The following is a 20,893-nucleotide window of genomic DNA, read 5'->3' as shown; positions in this document are numbered from 1 at the left end:
TGTCTGGAGCCACAAGGAAGTACACGTGGATCTACCTTTATGAGCATGGTAGCCAGTGGGGCAGGATATTTCTTAACTGCTTCATGACTCAGGAATGGTCCCGACCAAAATAGCCTGACATCACCGGCAGTGGGACTGGTCATCGCTGGGCCAACTGAGTTACGAGGCGGAGGAGGAGTCAGGGGCCCTGGGAGGGATCTTCGGTGTCAGCCAGGGGCCCTCGGGTGGCCGGTCCTGGGACCCTCGCATACTGGGCAGGTGCTGGCAGGTTGCTTCACCTCCCGTGGTAGGCGCGGGACTTTCGTCCCCCTCACCCCCTCTGCCCTACTTTTCCTGGTGCTGAAGGGAGGTTTTAAGTAAAAGATGTGGAAGAGACCTTGTTGGCACAGATAGATTTTGAAATTGTGTCGGGAGAGTCGGTCAGTGCTAGAGACCAAATAGAGACCCAGAGAAGGTGCTGTGTCCTGTGGATCCCTCCACTGTGAAGACCTGGGGGCCTGGCTTCCTACAGGAGGCTCAGGCCTAAAGTGACAGAAGATAGACGGGGTGTGTGTGTGGGGGGGAAGGGGGTGCCCTCTGGCCTCCAGCTGTGGACCAACAGGCGGCACCAGGCGCAAGTCAAGAAAGGCCTACCTGGTTCTCTGCATCTCCCGGACCTACTGACTTGACCTTGGCCTCCTGTCTCGGTGGCACTGCTCGCACCCCCCAGGGGTTATGTAGGACACGATGGCCTTGTCACGGTGGCCTCTCACAGCGCCCCTCTGTCCCCGATTCACTGCGGGATCCTGACCTGCACACCGAACCTCTCTGGGACTCGGTTTCCCCACACAAGTGAAGGAAATCATTTCCACTCTTTCCATGCCTTTCCGGGTGGGTGAGAATGAACAGGTGACCTCAGCTTTGTTTCAGAGTGTGAAACAACTGAGCACCCCAGACTGTGCTGTGTCCAGTCAAGCGAGGGCTCCTGCTAGTGACCTGCCCCTGGCCTGGGCTCCCCTAGTGCTCCCTGTGTCCCCCCAACCAGCCACACCCTGCTGGCTCCTCCTGTCCCCACCCCTCTTCCAGTGGTCCCACCCCCAGGCTCCAGGCTCACCTGGACTGAGAGACTTTCAGCAAGAAAGCCCTGGGGTGGGGGGTTGGACAATTAGTGTCATAGATTTCTTTAATTAATCAATTAATTCACAAGCAGGGGGGAGGGGCAGAGGGAGAGGGAAAATTCTCAAGCGGACTCTACACTTAGCGCAGAGCCCGAGGGGCAGGGCTCCATCCCATGACCCTGAGATCATGACCTGAGCCAGAAACCAAGAGTTGGATGCGCCACTGACTGAGCCACCCAGGGGCCCCCTGTGTTAGAGATTTTAGGATCTGAAATACCAAGAGACTTGACTCAAGCCAGGTGGCCCATCTGGAGCATCTCCAAGTGAGAAGTAGCCGAGGCCAATCTCCCAGCCAGTGTTTGCTTCCCTTTCTGAGTACATCCTCCAAAGCAGTTAGGTATCGATACAGGAGCACCTCGTGCTGCTGGAGAAGCTGGTGTCCTTCCCACCGTCCCCCCACCTCCCGCCGGCAGCTGTGACCAGGAGGGGTCTAGGGAAGAACAGCTGGCGGACAGCAATGCCCATCTGCGGGGGCAGGTTTAGTGTCCCTGCAGTGGCCGTGCAGGGCCGGGAGGGTATGTCCAGGCCTGGCTGTCTACAGGTTCCCAGGTGCTTTTGCAGAGTCCCATGTGCCTGCGAACAATTTTATTATTATTTTTTAAAGATTTTATTTATTTATTCATGAGAGACACAGAGAGAGGCAGAGACACACAGGCAGAGGGAGAAGTAGGCTCCCTGCGGGGAGCCCGATGCAGGACTCCATCCCAGGACCCCAGGATTACACCCTGAGCTGAAGGCAGATGTTCACCCACTCAGCCACCCAGGCGTCTCCCTGTGAACAATTTTACAGTGAAAATCAGAATGGTTGATCCCCGTACTCCCATCTGACTTCAGAGGACAGGTCAGAGAGAAGCCAGCTCAGCCTTACTGGGCTCAGACCCCCACTTAGTATCCCAGGGAAACATGGGTTCTTCGGGCACTAGGGATCCTTTTTATTGCTACTATTTTCACACACACGCACACACACACACACACACATAAGCACATGCACACACACACGTTTCCAGCTGAAGAAACTCTGGCCCACTCACTAGCAAAAGGAACAAAGATCCAAACCACTCACAATTTCGTATCCACAGCTAATCGGCATCCCCCACTTGCTATTCAACCTCCAGAACCATAAATACCCCCTTTTCTTATAGAAATAGGCTGCGTTGTGCACCCAGTTCTTCAGCCTGCCTTCCCTTGTCACCCCACATGGCCGTTCTTCCGTGGGGTGAGTGGTGGGCCCCAGGAGGGAGACCACCCAGGCTGAGGGAGCCCCTGATTGTCCTTCCTGATCCTGTTTCCTGCACACGGAGCACTCTGGATGTTTACACAGCTGGGACAGACGGGGCAGTTGGTGGAAAGCCAGGTGAGCCTGGAGCCCGGGGGTGGGACCACTGGAAGAGGGGTGGGGACAGGAGGAGCCAGCAGGGTGTGGCTGGCCGGGGCAGGGAGGGGCGGTGGACACAGGGAGCACTAGGGGAGCCCAGGCCAGGGGCAGGTCACTAGCCGGAGCTCTCGCTTGACTGGACACAGCACAGTCTGGGGTGCTCAGTTGGAACAAGGACACCAGCCCCTCTGGCTCCCACACAGAGCTTTCCTGACCTGTCGCCTTGTGGGCTGTAGTAGCCACTGTGGGAAACAGCCATGTGGTGTTCCCGGGGCTGCTGTGACAGTGAACCTCAGACTGGGGCATCCAATCACAGGAATGGATGCCTCCCAGTTCTGGAGCCTGGAGGTCTGAGATCGGGGTGTCCTCAGGGTGGGTTCCTCCCTCAGGGCCGTGAGGGAGACTCCGTTCTCTGCCCCTTCCTTGCTTCTGGGGCCTTACTGGCAATCTTGGGTGTCTCTTGGCTTGTAGGTGCCTCACCTTCCCATTCAAGCATCATTCCCCTGTGTGCCTGTCTCTGTGTCCAAATGTCCCCTTTTTATATCAGATGAGGGGTGCACTCCACTGCCGTTTGACCCCCTCTTAACTAATTGCATCTGTAACGACCCCGTTTCCAAACCAGGTTCCGATCCCGGGGTCTTAGGGGTTAGGATGTCAATATATGGATTTGGGGGGACACAATTCAACTGGTAACAATGGCTAAGAAGGTTGTTCATTTGGTTTTTGAACCTTCTTTGACTTCAGCTACAGCACAGATTCAAGATTTAGACTTGCAAACCGAGCTTTCTGATACAAACGTAATTATGAAGCCAGCACCCCGTTAGAGGTGGCCCACCATGCCACCAGGCACTGGAGAAAACAAGGTGGCCCTGCTTGTTCCTATGTCACTGGGAGAGGAGCTGAAGAGAGATTCTCTCTTTCTCTCTCCTTCTGCCCCTTCCCCCACCCTCTCAAATAAGATAAATAAAATCTTAAAAAAAAAAAAAGAACTACAAAAACAAGGAGATGTAGGACAATGAGTATCAGGGATCCCTTCCCGACTACAAACGTGGGGTGTGGGGCACCACTGGATGCCACCCTTTGGCCCCTCCACTCCACTCATGGGACTTCTTGGGCTGCTGAGGCTGTCCCTGCCTCTATAGCTCAGAGACATTTGTCCTCCTTGCTGCCTCACAGACCTGCCTCCTCTTGGCAATCGGCACCTTGTCACTCCTGTGGAAAGCTGTGATTTGTCATCTCCCTGTGATGTCACCAGGATGACAGTGTCTCCATGACCTGGATTCTAAAGGTCAGGCCAAGACCAAGGGACCAGAGACAAGCCAGCCGGGTGCTCAGCTGACACAGAGTCACAGTTCCCGGGCCTGACTATATGGATGACCAAGGCCCGGTCATCAGCTGAGTGTCAGGGCTCAGATGCTGGGCAGGTGTAGCCACATCAGCCTGTGCCACTCGCTGAGTGACCTTGAGCAAGTCCCTTGCACTCTCTGTGCCTCAATCTCTTTATTATAAAATAACCCCTTATTTCCTGGGGTTCCTGGAAAGATTACGTGAGTTCATAGGTGTAAATTGCTTGGCACCTGCATGCTGTAACACAGACAAGTGTTTAGTCATGGATGTCTTTACATCATGCCTGCCCCAGTGCGTCCACAAAGAACACCCCAGGTTGGAAGGGATCCACCATCAACTCCCCTAAACGAGCATCTCTCCCCTTTATTGATCTTGACTTCTCCTGGTTGTGGCTTCCTGCCCTCTGAGTCCCTTGACACCCACTGAGACCAGTTAAGTCATGCTGGGCCCTCTCTCCAGCCTCATTGGGCACAGGGCCTCTGGAGATGGATCCCTTATTCACATGAAATGCTCTCCTGGTCCCCAGACTCATCTTTATCTGCACCATTCTCACATCTGTTGCCTTACCCCTGTCCTGTAGTCTGGTGTTTATCGAGCCTTGTCTGGGATTTGGCCCCGTATGTGCTAACTCCATGGTTTGGCCACAGCTATGGTCTGCTTCTGTTATCTGTTATATAATAATTTATTAATTTGTTAATATGTTCTTATGGTAGCTTGTTAATTTCATTTTGTTAATTTTTTGGATTCTTTTTTTAAGCTTTTATTTATTTATTTATTAGAAAGAAAGGGGGGCAGAAAATGAGCAGGGGAGGGGCAGAGGGAGAAGCAGACTTCTGAGCGGGGAGTCTGATGTGAGACTCCATCCTAGGACCCCAAGATCATCACCTGAATTGAAGGCAGATGCTTAACCAACTGAATGACCCAGGTGCCCCCTTTGGATCCTTTTTTTTTTTTAACTTAAATTAATTATTGTCACCATCAGTGGAAAGCTATCACTCACTATAGACAGCAGGTATTTTAGAATACATACACTGGAAACAAAACAATGTAATTAAACTAGACCAGGGGTCCTCAAACTTTGTCTGTAATGGGCCAGATATTAAACATTTTCGACATTGTGGGCTGTGAGGTTTCTGTTATAACCACTCAGCTCTCCCATGGGAGAAGAGTTATAAACAATATATAAAATGAATGAAGTAGTTGCGTTCCAATAAAACTTTATTTACAAAACCAGGCAGTGTGCCAGGCTTATCAACTCCTACAAACTGAAGTTGCTGAACCTGAAACCTATACTTACTTTGTCAAATAGAGGCCTGAGATTCGCATGTTTCGGAGGGGATTGTTTCACAGTGTTTTCCCAGGTGGAAGCCTAGGGTCTATATTTCCAGAAATATATTCCTGCTTGCCTCAGGAGTGTCTGACAATATTCATAGCTCTTCGTTGGGCTACAAGGGGCTGTTGGGCTACAAGAGGTGGAGGGCGCTTGAGAGACTTTCCTGGAGTGTGTATTGACTGGGCTTCTAGAATCCAGCTGCCTGCTACCCACAGGCTCAGCAAACATTTCAGCTCTCTCCCCTGGTCTTTCCATCTTATTCTGCACCGGGCTGCTCTAAACCATCATCATTCCCATCCAGACCTCAAGAGTATCTCCCCAACCCCACAAGCCACCTTCCCCTTGCTCGTCACCTTCACTCTCACAGGTTGAAGATGTCACCCACTATTTAGCAGAGAATCGTATTTCTGTGCCCTTGCGTTGCACTTAAATGTCCATGGGGCATCTCTCCACCTTCGGCATCTGCTTATCCCCACGGCAGCCCTATACCTGCCCCAGCGTTGAGAGCAGTTAGGAGATTCACCTACATTCACTTGGCAAGTAAGGAATGACTACAGCTACACCCTGGTCCTGTTGGCTGGGATGCACTGAATCTCTCTTTTTTCTGCTCTAAGTCCCTGTGCCAGCTCTCTCCCCAGGACCTGTGAGAATCAAGTTCATTTCTTTCCTACTCATGTTCAATTGTTACATTTGTAAAAACTGAACTATTGCAAAATATATACAACACTCATTTAGCATCTTAACTTTTTTAAAAGATTATTTATTTATTTGAGAGAGAGAGAGCTGGGGGACAGAGGGAGAGGGAGATAGAATCTCAAGCAGACTCCACGCTGAGCGCGAGCCCGATAACAAGCCTTGATCTCATGACCTTGAGCTCACGACCTGAGCCCAAACCAAGGGTTGGATGCTCAACCAACTGAATCACCTAGGCGCCCCACATTTTACCCATTTTTAACCACATTTTGTTTATCCAGCCACCTGTCACTGGATGCTAGGGTTGCTTCCACTTTTTGGCTATTGTGAATATGCTGCCGTGAACATGGGGCTACCAACACCTGTACGGTGAATCCCTGCTTTCAGTTCTGTTGGGTATATACCTAAAAGTGAAGTTGCTGGATAATATGGTGACTCTGTGTTGAACCTTTTGAGAAGCCTCTAAACTGCGCTCCATGGTGGCTGCACCATCTTTCATTCCCACCAGCGGTGTGCAAAGGCTCCGATGCCCACATTCTCTCCAGCACTTGGTATTTCCCATTTTTTTTCTTTTTTAAGATTTTATTTATTTATTCATGAGAGACACAGAGAGAGAGGCAGAGACAAGGCAGAGGGAGAAGCAGGCTCCCTATAGGGAGTCTGATGCAGGACTCAATCCCAGGACCCTGGCATCATGACCTGAGCCAAAGGCAGATGCTCAACTGCTGAGCCACCCTGGCATCCCTGGGTTTTTTTTTTTTTATAATAGCCATCCTAATGGGTAAGAAGTGGATTCCTATTTGACTTGATCGTTGTTTTTATAATAGTCCCTGGTACATTTGCAGAGGGCATTTGTCAAGTTCTCCTTCGTCCTCATGCAACCAGGCATTCCTTCCAGCCCGGAAGCAGCTCCGCCTTCTTATAACTAACACCCAGTGTTCATTGCCTAGACTCATTTCATAACAGCCGACTCCCGGCTCTCGGGAAAGCTGAGTGTCTTACCAGAGTTGCTCCATTTCTGCCCAGATCCGTTCCAAGTCTCTGTGTATCTATCTTTCCTCCTCCTCTTCTTGGTTTCTTTCTTTCTTTCTTTCTTTCTTTCTTTCTTTCTTTCTTTCTTTCTTTCTCTTTCTTAAGATTGTATTCATTTATTTATGAGACACACAGAGAGAGAGGCAGAGACACAGGCAGAGGGAGAAGCAGGCTCCCGGCGGGGAGCCCGATGTGGGACTCGATCCCAGGACCCCGGGATCATGCCCTGAGCCAAAGGCAGATGCTCAACTACTGAGCCACCCAGGCACCCCATCCAGTGCTCCTACAGCTCCCTTTCCAAAGCAAAATGCCTCCATGGTAATACCTTGAAGTCTTATCATCAGGAGAAATGGTCTCTTGCACTTCTGTTTGTTTTTTTCCCATCATACCCATTTAGTTTTACTGTCCGTTTCTACTGACACTCAACTCTGAAGGCATTCCTGGGCATATAGTCAGAGATGTCCGAGCTTTGAGTCCTAAGACATCACCACCGGGTTATCTGCTGGGTTTGGTGCTAGAATCTATCTTTCTGTCAATTCTGCTTGCCATGGCTTGCCTGCCTCAGGAGCAATCCGCTGTGGAGACTGTTTGCAGGGTGCCAGGGTTAGAGGCACAAGGCTTAGCTGCCCGTGACACACTTCCTCTCCCAGCCAAGCCCTGGACCAAGCTCCAGGGTTATGCTTTGGTGAGTCCTCACCCAGGCCCCCAGGCCGGAGCTTCAGGCCTGCCCCTCCACTCGTGGGCTCTGCGGGGAGCCAGGCTCAGCTCTCTTGACCTGCTGAAGCATCTATAGAGTGCAGAGTCAGCTCTAAGTGAGCAAGAGAAAGACAGTGTCTGCCTTTAGGGAGCTTATGGTGGCAAGAGGGTAGAGGGGAGAGAGAAGCAGGTGCCCATCAGTCATGTCAATTAACACATAAGTACAACAGAGATCAGTGGTCCAAAGTAAACTGAGATTATTTAAATAAATATATTTTTTAAAAAGCTATTACATATCATAATAAGTTACCAAAAAGCAATGGGAACCAAAGAACACAGGAAGCAGTAAAAACTGAAGATAGATGCTGAACTTAAAAATATATATATAAATAGAAAAACAAGGGAAAGAATGTTATTTTTCTAAAATCAGGAAGGCAACAAGAAGACACAGTCTAGGACCTAATTACGGATAAGAAAAGCGTAGTAGGTAATACATAGTTTATAGTATGTGGTACCTAGCATAGAGTACTTAGCACAGTATACGTGTAACATGGGACTGTAGACGGTCTGAAGAGCCCCATTCCCAAGTGGGTTCTCAGCTGTGCTGGTATAGACCAACGCTATCCAGTAGGGCCCTCTGCCATGAAGGAAATGCTCTATCATCTTTGTTGTCCAATATGGTAGCATGTGGCTCTTGAGCGTCTGACACATGGCCAGTGTGACCGAGGAACTGCAAGTTTAGTTGTACTAAATTGTAGTCGACCTAAATTCAAATGTAAACAGCCAGATGTGGCTACCGTATTTGGGTAACACCATCCATCTCTTGAAAGGCTTGGACCTTTCCCATTTGGCCGGGTCCCAACTGGCCCTCCTGAGCAACCTGGGCCTCCAGACAGGGTGCTTTGGCCTTAGGATCAAGAGACCCAGTTCGAAGCCTGATTCTGCCCTCTGTGAGCCAAGGGCCCGGTGTCCAGCCTGGCAGCTTAGACACTGCACTGGTGCCCATGAGCTCTGAGAAGGTTCAGGGATCTCCTGCAGTAATGACGTCTAAGGGCAAACAGATGGCTCCTTGAGGAAGAAGCTGGGGAAACAGAAGGAGGGAAGAGTAGGGCACAGAGGGACTAATGTCTTTGCTCAGACCCATCTGTAGTGGCATCTAACAGAGCACATCCAGAGGTGGATCCTTGCCTCCCCTGGGCCTACTTGGCCTTGCACTGGGTTCTTTGAGACCTGCGCTCCTGAACCCACAAAAAATTGGGGACTCTCTCTTCCCAGGCTCTAAGAGCTTTGTCCTCACCAAGCCAAACTTGTACAAGTACTTCTTGTACTCTCTGGAGAAGGAAGGAGGCTGAGGAATGGGAATAGGACAGGGTAGAGGCTGAAGCCGACTTCTCCCCAGACCCATTGTCCCTCTCTACAGGATGGCCTATAACTGTGGGCAAGTCTGGATTTCAATTTCTTCACCTGTAAAACGGGAGCAGTACTATCTACCCTCGTGACTCCTGTGCAGAGTCGCTGGAAGGACAAACTGCCCTATAGGGTACTTCAAGGAAGGCTTCCTGGAAGAGGTGATGCTTGAGCTAGGAGTCAGTTAGATGGAAAAGGGGATCAGAATAAGCATAGGCCAAGGAGGGAGCAAGTGGAAAGACACAAGGGGCGTCTTTTAGAAAGATGCTCTGGTTGGAATATGGAGAATGGATTGGAGCAGCATGAGCCTGAGGGCAGGGAGGCCTATGAGGATGCTGGTGACCTAACCTGGGGGCCCTGGGGCTGGATAGAGGGAGGCCTTGGAGGGGTTTAGGATTGGGGGGATTGGGTATAAGGGTGTGGGCAAGGGAGGATTGATTGGTGGTATCACCCTCTGCTGGCGCACAAGTGGATCCGAGGAGGCAGTGCGGGGACACACAGTGAATTCTTCTGACACCGCTCAGCAAGCGTCCAGGACCATCCAGGGTGGGAGGTGCTGCCTGGGGCTCAGCACAGGTGACAAAAACAGAAGCCAACTTGAGGGCCATTAACTGAAGCCGGAGCTCAGCTTGCAGGCAGCGGGGCAGCTGGGGTTGACAGCAAAGGGTGACAGCACAGAGGGATGGGGGGCTGAATGGACGTGAGGAGGAGGAGGGTGGAGGTGAAGGAGCAACCAGAGCAGCAGAAGGATGAGCAGCAGGAGAGGCGCCTTCCAGCAAAGACACAGGCCGACAGCAGCGCGCCTTGTCCCCACAAGGTCCCCTTTGGGAAGGAGGTGGTATGGCTTTCCTTCTCGGGGAGGCTCCTTTGCTGGAATGTTCTGCTCCAAACCTTCCCCTGGAGGCCTCCTTCTCCTTCTTCAGGCCTCAACACCACCTGCCTCCCTGCCCCCCATCCCATCACTGCCCCCTGACCCTATGGCCTGCATCGCTCTCTGACACTGGTTTGTTCATTGACGGTGTCCTTGCTCCTTGCTCCTGGCCTGTGTGCCTCTGCTGAGGCCAGCTTCAGGGCTCTGTTTCCTTCACCTCCTTCTCCGCGGCTCCTAGCGACGTGTCCGTGTCGAGTGGTTGGATGCAACAAGGTTGTCTTTCAGGGACCACATGTGAAAAGCCTCTGTAGGTCATCCCAGGCCCTTCCCAGGCAGGGCATCCTCTGTCCTCCGGATGAGGCAGGGACCTGTCTGGCCTGGCCGCGGCCACACCCGTCCCAGCCTTCCTGCTCCCCAACACCCACCTACTAGGGAGTCACCCCCCTCCCTGGCCTTGACTGCAGCTCGCTCGCCGGGCACCTCCCATTAGTCTGGGTTACTCTGCTCTGTCCCCCGAAAGCAAACACACCCTCACCCCAGGACTGGCAATTCCTGCTGGCTCATTACGTGGAGCTTTTCTTCCCTCTGCCAGTGAATGGGCACTGGGGGAGTGTTTGGCGACTGTGCTCAGAATTAGTCACCTGAGGTCCTTATGCTGAATGACAATGAGCACGTTGTGAACTGGTCTGGGACCAGGCTCTAACTATAAACAGTGATGCCACTGGGAGAGCCTAGCACGTGGTTGCAAAAATGCTGCTTTTCTTTCTTTCTTTCTTTCTTTCTTTCTTTCTTTCTTTCTTTCTTTCTTTCTTTTTTTCTTTCTTTCTTCTTTCTTTCTTTCTTTCTTTCTCTTCTTTCTTTCTTTTTTCTTCTTTCTTTCTTTTTTCTTCTTTCTTCTTTCTTTCTTTCTTTTTTTTTCTTTTTAAGATCTTGTTTATTCATGAGAGACACAGAGAGAGAGGCAGAGACACAAGCAGAGGGAGAAGCAGGGTGGGATTCAATCCCAGGACCTAACCCAAAGGGAGACGCTCAACAGCTGAGCCACCCAGGAGCCCCAAGCCTAGTGTCTTTATGAGAGGGGATCAGAACACAGACACACACACTGAGGGAAGACCTTGTGAAGGCCCGGTGGGGTGGGTGGGGGAGAAGGCGGCTATCTGCAAGCCCAGGAGAGAGCCCTCAGGAGGAGCCAGCCCTGCCAACACTTGGACCTTAGGCTCCCAGCTTCCAGAACCATGAGAAAATAAATGTCTGTTGTTTCAGCCGCCCACCCCCCACCCAGCCTGCGGTACTTTGTTCTGGCAGCCCTAGCAAACTCATGCAAGGATCTGCCCATTTGGAGAGATTATCTTGGATTTTCGGGGGGGGGGGCAATGTAATCTCAAGGATCCTTCTAAGTGAAAGAAGGAAACACAAGGGCCCAAGAAGGAGGTGAGGTGGCCTTCAGTGGAGAAGTAGAGATCAGAATTGCTGTGATTGCCGGCTCTGAGGATGGAAGAAGGGGCCACGAGCCAAGGGATATGGCAGTCCCTAGACGCTGGCTAAAGTGAGGAACAAGTCCTCCCCAAGAGCCCCCAGAGGGAACGCCACCCCACCAACACTTTGATTTTAGCCCCGTGAGATCCCTTTTAGACTTGTGACTTCCAGAGTGGTAAGATCATAAATGTGGTTGTCTTAAGCTACTCAACATGTGATTTTTGGACACATGGAGATAGATTTGGGACCTCACAGAACAATTGAACTGTTAATAAAGAAGCCCTTTGCAGACACGTTCTAATGAAGCCGGGCTGAGGTCGAGGGCAGCACCCACAGAGAGACCAACATCCCAGGACAGGGCAACTCCCACCGCGTGCCTTTGACAGGAGGGAGGGTCTCAGGACAGAAGTGTAGCCACGTGGAGGAAGTGATTCACCACCACCATCCCCCGACCCCCCTCACCGCACACACCAGAGCATGTTCTTCAAAAGTGGTGCTGTTGGAAGGCTGTGAGGAGAAAGGTCTTGGAAGAAGCAGCGAAAACCAAGACCGTGAAAATAGAGCGGTGAATATAATTGGGAGGGGGCGGTTCTCTCTGTGCGAGCCTCCCCATCACTAACCAGTGGGGTGCTCCTGCTGCCCTGCTGTCCCCACCCCCTGGGGCCAGTCTTCCCCTTCCCGCCCCTGATGTGGGCACCTGGCACGGTGCCATTCCAGAGCCTGAAAAGGTCAACTGTGGGCCGGGTGGTCCTCCCACAGCGCTCCAGCTTATTCCCTCTGGCCCATGATCAGTGGCCCTCGACGCCCTCCTCCCAGGGCCGCCTGCCTGCTTGCTAGGCCAGAGCCTGAGCCTCCATCCCTTCATCGGGCCCAGATCCCATGTCTCACACGTAGTCCATGCACAGGGGAAGGGGGATTGAAACGTTGGGCTAACTGCTGCTCCCAAGACACAGATCCAGAGGCTGCATCAGAGAAAGATAGAGCCTGGGCACCAGCCGGGCAGTGAGTTAGACAAGCACTGCTGTGGTAGCATCTGACATCCTTCTCCTTTCGGGCCTCCTTCTCTTGCAGCCCTACAGGAAAACAGCCATTCCTTACACCTATGCTTCTTTATTGCTGGAAGAGGAGCCCAACCTGGTTTGCATGATTATCAGATGGGCTGTTGGCAACCACTCCTCCTGTGCTTGGCAGTCACTCGCTTTGGTGCTTTGGCTGGAGGGCCCTGCTGGGGAGTGGGAGATAGCCTTCACCGCGGGGCGGGGGGGCGGTTGAGGAGGTGGAGGTGACTCTTGCTGAGCCTTCCTTCTCCTCGAGGTAGGAGACCTGACCTGGAGAGCCCCTCCTCCTTGCACCTGCAGCTCCCAGGAGATGTGCGCATAGCCCCTCAAGTAGAGGAGGCCCCCGGTGGAGACCCAAGGGAGCGGGCAGCGTGGCGCTGAGGCCTGGCTCAGCTGGTATTACCCCTGGAGCTTTGGACAGCAGCCTGTATAGTCAGAAAGCTCGGATGGGAACTGGCCACTCCCTGGGGGTTCTGAGAGCACAGGCTAAGGGGTCCGAGGTGCACCAGGAGGTAGGACCTGGATGGGTGACCACCGGTGGAGCTGCAGCAAGGAGAGACTAGGCCCAAGGCTCATCAGGGACTCCCTTCTAGTCTTAAAAAGAGGGAGGGAGGATCTTTTAAGAATGGGGTTGGGGGAACAAGCCCTGAGCCCCTCTCTCTGCAGAAAGCCTTAGAGCTCAGACACTTTGCTTCCTTGAAAAGTGACACTGGATCTTGACTTAGATCCTTTTGGTTCTAAGCACTAAGCACCCCCGTGGGAGGTGGTCTGGAACTTTCCAGGGGGTTATGAAGTTGTCCTGTGATGTGATGTGAGGCCATAATAGGCCAAAGTGCCAGCCCGTTCCAAATCTTCCCACTGGTCAGCAGAAGAGCCTGGCCTATGGGGCAAAGGCTTGAAGGTACCATGGTTACCAGGCTCTGGTAGTGTCACCATTCCTGCCTCTGACCCTACTCTGTGAATATTACCCCTTGCCTGGTGCCTGGCTCTTAGGAGGTGCTCAGAACCCTGGGCTCTTTCCTGGCTGGAGGCTCCTCTTGTCTCAACTTCTGGCTCCTGGCTACTTTCCTGGCTGGCCTTCTGGGCTCCTGCTTGGTTCGTCCTCCACTGCCTGTCTCCAGACCCCAACTGTACTCCTGCTTCTCCCCACTTGCTGCCCCGAGCCCACCACTGTGACCCTGGGGCCTCTGAAGAGCTGAATGGGTGAGAGGGGAATGGGTGTGGCCTCAGGAACCAGACCTTCGGGGTCTTAGTCCTGACTTGTGTTGTCCTTGCTTGGTGTCCCCAGGCCTCATTTATCCTGCCTGTAGGTGGGTATGGTGGTAACAGTAGCAACGGAGAACAGGGTTTTGGGGAAAGATTAAGTGACATGGGCAGGTTTCTGGGATGCCCTCTTCTAGACCCTTGATCTCCGAGGGCTGGAGACAGTGACCATGTGATGGATGTGGGGGGCAGGGGAGGGGACGGGGCGTCATGAGCCTGGCAATGCTGCTGGAACCAAAGGAGGAATAAAACACTGCCTGTTCATCCAAAGCCATCCTTTCTTTTCCCTTTAAAGACAGAGTACACTGGAGGAAGTGGAAAGTCGAGGTCACAGTGAGTCTGGTAAGGGGCCTAGTAGAAGAGGGTCAGGCTTTAAGACCTGGAGAAGCCAAAGAGGCTGGACCAGGAGAGAGGAAGAAAGGCTTCGGAGGGAGAGGGTTGCCACCCTTCTAGAGTTCATGGGGACAGGCTGACCTCCAGGTAGTTGCCTGCCTCACCCTGGCCCACTGGCTTATTCTGGAAGGTTCTTCTCCCCTATCTCTTTTTGGTCTCAATACTGAGTTTGTAGGGGAAAGGAAGAGACAGAGCTTCTGCTCTGCGTGGGGCTCTCAGCTCCACCAGGCATCTGAGGCAGGAAACCCGCCCCCCCTCCGCCCCCTTTCTCCCAGATGGCACCCTGCAGGCAGGGGAAGGTGGTGAGGCGGGTGCACCTTTTAGAGGAAGGAATTAGTGGACATGGTCTCGGAACTCCAAGCCGGATAGAAAGTAATGAAAACACAGCGGACACTGTGCAATAGAATACACTTCAACATTACATCAGTTCCTTTGGGACTCCGAATTAAATCAAAGTCTCCCAAACAGAGAAGCAATGGGTGGAGTGATACCATCCAGGTAGCCGAACATGCGGGTGCTGGCCCTGTCCTCTTGATCCACGGGCATCAAAAGAGTCGTGGGGGTGATGCCTTTTTTCCCCCAGAAATGTGGCATCTGATGGTGGCTGCATTTACAGGTCAGGTGCATTTATACCCCAGTCTCCTGTGCAGCGATGGTCTTTGGCAAAAGCCCCTCATCGTGATGCATGCATGTTCCTTGGCCCATGCTCATCACAGATGATGCTTGGAGAGCTTTTCTCATTATTCTTCCTGAGACACTAGCTTAAGGGGGTAGGGTGCATGGGCAAGTGCTCCTGGAAACCGCAAGATGAGTCCAGACCTTGGATACCTTCTAGAGTCATGGCTGCCCCCAAACTTCCTTCTATCAAGACACACGTGTTAGTAGCACCCACACAGACCCTTCTAACACAGCTGTGCCTGGACCACAAGCTTGGGGGTGGATACGAAATGAGACACAGGAAGTGTGGGTTCCCAGTGAGCTAGCTGGGGGTCTACCTCACTTGCCCCCATATGCAAAGCAACAGGAATGGAAGAGTGATTCCATAGGACCAGTAATGAATCTGCATTCCTGTCAGAGGAAGGGACACGACCTGTAAGCCCAGCCACTTGAGGCACCAGAACTATGATTGGTGACTAAGCACTTGCGACGGCCCCCCTGCCCCACAGATTGGTCTGTCCCACCTTTGTTCAGGGGACAGGTTAGCTAGCAGACTCGGCTACACTGTCTGAATGAGAGACATGGTCATTTGGGGTGAAGCCCGAAGGCCACAGGCTCCCCAAACTCTGGGTTCTTGGGGTGGGGTGGGGCACAGGGTGTCCATGGAATTTCCCATGATACAGATGGACCCATGTGAGATTCTGGCTTTGCATATGGAACCACCATGAAGGATGGAGGCTTGTTAGAGAGAGAGAGAGAGAGAGAGAGAGAGAGAGAGAGAGAGATTGCGTGGTGACCAGGGAGGTGGGCCCAGAAACCCCTGTGAGGGGACACAGCTCGAGCCAGTAGTGATTCCGATGTGGGATGCCCTCCCTTCACACCTTACTATCAAGTGCTCTCCCCTGGGCCTCTGGCCTGACTTAGGGCAGCCTCCTGGTGTGTCACCTCAGAACCTCTGGTTGCTACTGGCAGCCCCAGATTCTGGGAACACTCACCTCATGGGTGCTCTCTGCTTGGTGGGTCCCCTTGAAACTCCCTTCCAGTCTAGGACCTCAGTGTGGTCCCTGGAGAGGCTGTACTCTGGCAGGTGGGAAGCAGGCCAAGAGAGGGGACATTGCTGTGCAGCTTCCTAATTGTGTTACACTCCCCACTCATGCCACATGAGTTTCTATATGGCCATTTCTGCTGCTCAAAATGCCTCCCTGCCTCCCTGCTGCCCCCTTTACTAGCTCCTATCTTTCTCTCTGTTCTTAGTTCAGATGACACAGTATCTGGCAATCCCTCTAGTGAGCTGCCCCTTCTGTGTTCCCACACCTGCCACATTTCTCCCACAGAAATGGAAGGGAATCACCCCTTGACCTGGTTGTACTCTCTCACTTTGGAAAGAAGGTGAGAGCAGGAACCTTGTCTGGCCTGTTCCCATCCCAGGGCCTGGCCCAGAGCAGGGCACCCAATTAACGTTTGCTCGTTTGGCGGGTGGGGACAGGGAGAGCAGATAGGATTTTCTTTTCTTTCTTTCTTTTTTTCTTTTTTTTTTTTTTTCAGATAGGATTTTCTAAAACAAATCCTATCTCTGGAAACCCACAGACCATTCAGAGGTGGCGTGCCCTCTTGGTTTTGGTTCTCAATGGAGGCGAAGGAGAGAACAATCCTACATAATGCCTCTGTAGGTCTCTGTCTTGCTGTGCTAGAATTGGGGGTAGAGGCGTGAGTTGAGGGAAAGAGGAAGTTAGGGCAACATGCACTTACTTGTTCATGGCTAATCGTCAAATTCAGAGGGAAGAACCGTCAAGAAGAAGGTGTTAGAAGGTCAAACTGTGGCACCCCCAGCCTTCCCCTCCCACCCCACCCCTAACCCCAAAGTTCTCTGGTGTAAATACTGTCTTAACTGGGATGTAACTTCCTCAGCCCGCTGACTTGCAGAACCTTTCCCAGGGGCATTGCCCTCCACTGTTCGCTCTTTGGGATGTTTCTTACTTGCGACTTGTCTTGTCCCTTGAAATGCAAGTCAGTATCTCATCTGCAAAGTCGGCTGAGGCTGGCGAACCCAGCGAGCCAGAAGCCGGCCTTCCCTGTCTTCTATGAGGGAACTCCATGCATTGGTTTGAGTTCGAGAAAGATGCAAATAGGGAATGCAGCTTGGGCACTCTGACGTGCAAACGTGAGGTTCTCCTTTTGGGGCACAGCCTAGCCCAAGGAATTTCCCAGCATGCATAGCACTTGGCAGAGACAGTTAGATGAGTGATAGCTGGATGCAGGTGCAGGGAATGAGCCACGAAAGTGGGTGACTGTGGCCAGCATCACAGAAGGCGTAGCAATATTCGCAAGACTAAATGAGATGCAGCCAGCAGCATCCCCCAGCGACATGAGGAGCCCTGAGCTCTGTCCCACGGGGAGGAAGAGGAAAGCCTGTCCCAGGAAGAGGCTTTGCTGGCTGTCTTGTGGCTAACCACACCCCCATCAACCACCACCACCAAGAAGATGGGGATGTTGGATGCTATGAGAGCTCCTCCTGGTCAAGGCCACAGGGTGATGGGGAGAACAGGGCGAGGCCACCATCAGCGGTTCAGGAAGAAGGACTTGAGGGTCTGGAAGAAAACGGACTTCTGTCTCTGCTTCTGTTTCTTCTTGATGATGGGCACCCACACCAGCCCGCACACCAGCATCATGAGTCCCAGGGACAGGAAGGCAGGCCCTATCATCTTAAGGACCTTAAGGCTGTTGTCACCCAGCTTTAGGGTATAGGCCAAGCAGGTGATGACCACACCAAAGAGGAGGATGGCGCCACCCACCGACATGATGATGATGGGTTTGCGGTAGATTTCCCAGTTACTCCGGGGCGAGGTGGTGGTCCAGACAGACTCACTTCTGGAGCTGATGCACAGGGAGCTGGCAGTCTGGCTGGGCAGCAGGTCCTTGGATTCTGGAGACTTCTCGTCGACCTCCAGGGCCTTGGGGAGAGCCTCCATTGTCATGGCTCCTCTAGACAGGGCACCCAGTACCCACAACAGCTAGAAGCAAGGGTGAAGCCGGGGGGAGTCCTCACACACCCTTCCTGTTCCCAGCATCCGTCTCCAGCCTGGCTCTCAGCAGAGGGCGATACTGGGTTCCGTGCTAAAGCCAAACAGAAAGATGAGATCCACATAAATAAGAAACCACTCCCTGGCATGGCATTTTTTTTTTTTCCTTGTGAGAGATAAATACTATAGGATTCTAATCAATTGCTTTTAGGATTTAAAACAGGGAACAGTGTGAAGCCTGGGTGGCTCAGTGGTTGAGCATCTGCCTTTGGCTCAGGGCATGACCTCGGAGTCCTGGGATCGAGTCCCACATCAGGCTCCTCGCAGGGAGCTGAGCCTGCTTCTCCCTCTGCCTGTGTCTCTGTGTCTCTCGTGAATAAATAAATTTAAAAAAAAAAAAACAGGGAACAGTGGTACCCCTTAAAAAAAAAGCCAAAGCCGTGGTTTATTGAATGGAATCTTATTTTCGGACTCAACCACTTTCTCACTGTGTGACCTTCAGTGAGCGACTTAATGTCTCTGTGCCTCAGTCTTCCCATCAATAAAATAGAGATAACAATACTATTCATCTCATAGGATTCTCAAAGGATTAATTGAGTTAAGACATGTAATGTGCTGGAATGATGCATACATTGCATTTTGCAAATGCTTCGTAAATGGTATCATTTGCCAATCACAGAGTGAGGAGCAGCCAGAGGTTTGATATGAACCTGTTCTGCTCTTGCTCTTAAAACACCAGACTACATGTGGGCTAGAGAACATCTTTCTGTGCAGCCTGGGCTTGTATACATTTTTCCAAGACAGGACAGCTATGTTCCAGGTTCCGAGTGTGATCTTTTCACATCTAAATGCCCCCTTTCCCCATCCTTTTTGTGAATGACATCAAGTCAGATTCCTTCCTTCCCATTCTCAGGCCTAAAAAGGTGTGAAGTCTAGCCAACCACCTGTTCCGATTTCTCATCCAGAGCCCTTGTGTGTACCCCGAGGTCACCAGATCCCACTCCTCCCCCAGTCCCCACACAGGGGAGGCAGCCGGTCACCTGTGCAGAGCACCTCCAGAGCTTCTGAGTGGCACCACTTACCTGCCAAATCCTCCTCCTCCCAAACCATGCTAGCTCAGATTCCTTTACCTTGGGGTTAAAACCTTTCATTACATAATCAAATATTGGGGTTTGAGGGCCAACACCTATATATTTACAATGAGGCAAAAAGATATGAAAGACGGAATTTAGAAACTTTGCTGGTATTGGGTCCTTTTTTGTGTGTGGGAGGAAGGGGAGGCTGAGAGAGCCCAGGTATGCATCCTGGAGGTCCTTGCCGAGTCACCGCCCTAATTCATCGCCCTTGACCTGTCTCCAGAGGGTCTGGGGCTATGGTTCGTACCCTAGAGATGCTGCATCCCTTTCCATCCCTTTCAGTGAGTAAGTGACACTCTACGACAGAGAAACAGGAGCACGGTTGTAAGTTTTTTCATAGTTTTACATTTACTCAATTTAAAGGACAATTCCATTCTGAGATTATGTTCTTCTTTCTTTTTCTTTTGGCAGTGGAATATTCCTCATTTTATGAAATGACCATGATGGAAAGAGGATTATTGGCTTTGTTAGTATCTGTACTCGGCAATATAGAGGTTGGTCATTTTATGTGGATATCTATGTATCTATCTATCATCTACCATCCTCTATCATCTATCTATCTATCTATCTATCTATCTATCTATCTATCTAAACTGTAATGGCCCATGCAATCTCAAAGAATGGGAACCTTTCATTTAGTTGACTTAAGAGGGCTGGGTCTTGGCCCAATGACAGGGCAAGAAGGGCTTCATTTTCTAGGCAGCAACCAAAGGAGAAGCAAGGGTGAGCCCTGTGACTTTTCTTCCTCCTCCCATCCCCTGCTGGCCAGGCAGGAGGCCGGAGTGACTGTAGACAGAGGGGCAGGAGGTCAGGCATGAAATGAACCCTGCACTGGGCAAAATCACTCCTTCACAATTCCAGCAAGTCACCGAGCTTATTCTAGGTGTCTGTGTGATGATGGGGAGGTTCAGGTCCCTGACATCAGAGGGACCACCACTTGACACCAGTTTACTAAAGCCGTGGGAACCTGGGCTGCTTACTTAACTCCCTGAGACTTACTAGCCCCACACCTAAACCAGGACAATGGAATATCTGCCCCATTGGGCTATGGGAATGGTCACACCCTACAAACACTGCTGCCCTGTGTGACATATGATGGGTGGTCCAGACCCGGCTGTTATAATTCACATAGAGAGAGGCAGAGACACAGGCAGAGGGAGAAGCAAGCTCCCCTGTGTGGAACCCAATGAGGGATTTGATCCCACTACCCTGGGATCAGTCCCTGAGCAGAAGGCAGATGCTCAACCACTTAGCCACCCAGGTGCTTCTGGGCTAAGGGGCTTCTAAAACTATCTTACATCAGTCCTCCAGTGACTCAGACTTGAATTCTGAGAATTAAAGTCTCCTGAAAAATCACTGACTCAGGGATGATAGGAGGTTCATCACACTTTATTAAAGTCCTAAAAGATTCTCTCTCTCTTTTTTTGATATCAGGGTTTCTCAACGGTAGCACATTGGGGGGGGGGCATGATTTTGTTATAGGGAGGCAATCCTATGCATTGTACGGTATTTAGTTAATGGCCCTGACCTTTACCCACCAGATGCCAGTAGCACCACCACATCTGGTCATGATGATCAAAAATATCTCTGGCAATTGCCAGATGTCCCCTGTGTGTGGTGAGGGTGGGGAACTAATCTGGTGTGTAGACTGCCACCTCATAGCAGCCTTTCCCTTTCTCCTAGCTTGCAAACTGCCTGAGGGCCAAGGCTGAGTTTACTCATCCGCCATGAGGAGGGGGCCCCCTAGCCTGGCCCTTAGCAGCTGCTCCAAGGACTTGGCCTCACTGCTGCAGCTCTCTGAGGACCCAGAGAGCAGATGGGGAGCCAGCCAGGTGAGGGCAACCACATGTTCAGGTTTGAATTAAGTTCTTTGCGGTTTGGTTTGTATGTCTCAGAGGATCCCTCACTCCCTGCAGTGGGCTGACTTGTCCACCCAGAATCTCAGAATGTGACTTTATTTGGATTAAAGGTCTTTGCAA

The 20,893-nt window shown here is 51.7% G+C and overlaps 1 protein-coding gene across 1 annotated transcript; it reads right to left on the bottom strand.

Annotated features, from left to right (window-relative positions):
- Positions 1-17,316: 17,316 nt before the first annotated feature.
- On the bottom strand, positions 17,317-17,733 carry PIRT (phosphoinositide interacting regulator of transient receptor potential channels). The gene has a single exon (XM_055305181.1). The coding sequence runs from the start codon at positions 17,731-17,733 to the stop codon at positions 17,317-17,319; it is 417 nt and encodes a 138-aa protein (XP_055161156.1).
- Positions 17,734-20,893: the final 3,160 nt, after the last annotated feature.

The sequence above is a fragment of the Nyctereutes procyonoides genome, unplaced genomic scaffold (assembly GCF_905146905.1).
Source record: "Nyctereutes procyonoides isolate TBG_1078 unplaced genomic scaffold, NYPRO_anot_genome, whole genome shotgun sequence".
In the NCBI taxonomy this organism is placed as follows: Eukaryota; Metazoa; Chordata; class Mammalia; order Carnivora; family Canidae; genus Nyctereutes; species Nyctereutes procyonoides.
The sequence above is the reverse complement of the archived record's forward strand: the minus strand, read 5'-3'. Positions and strand labels throughout refer to the sequence as shown.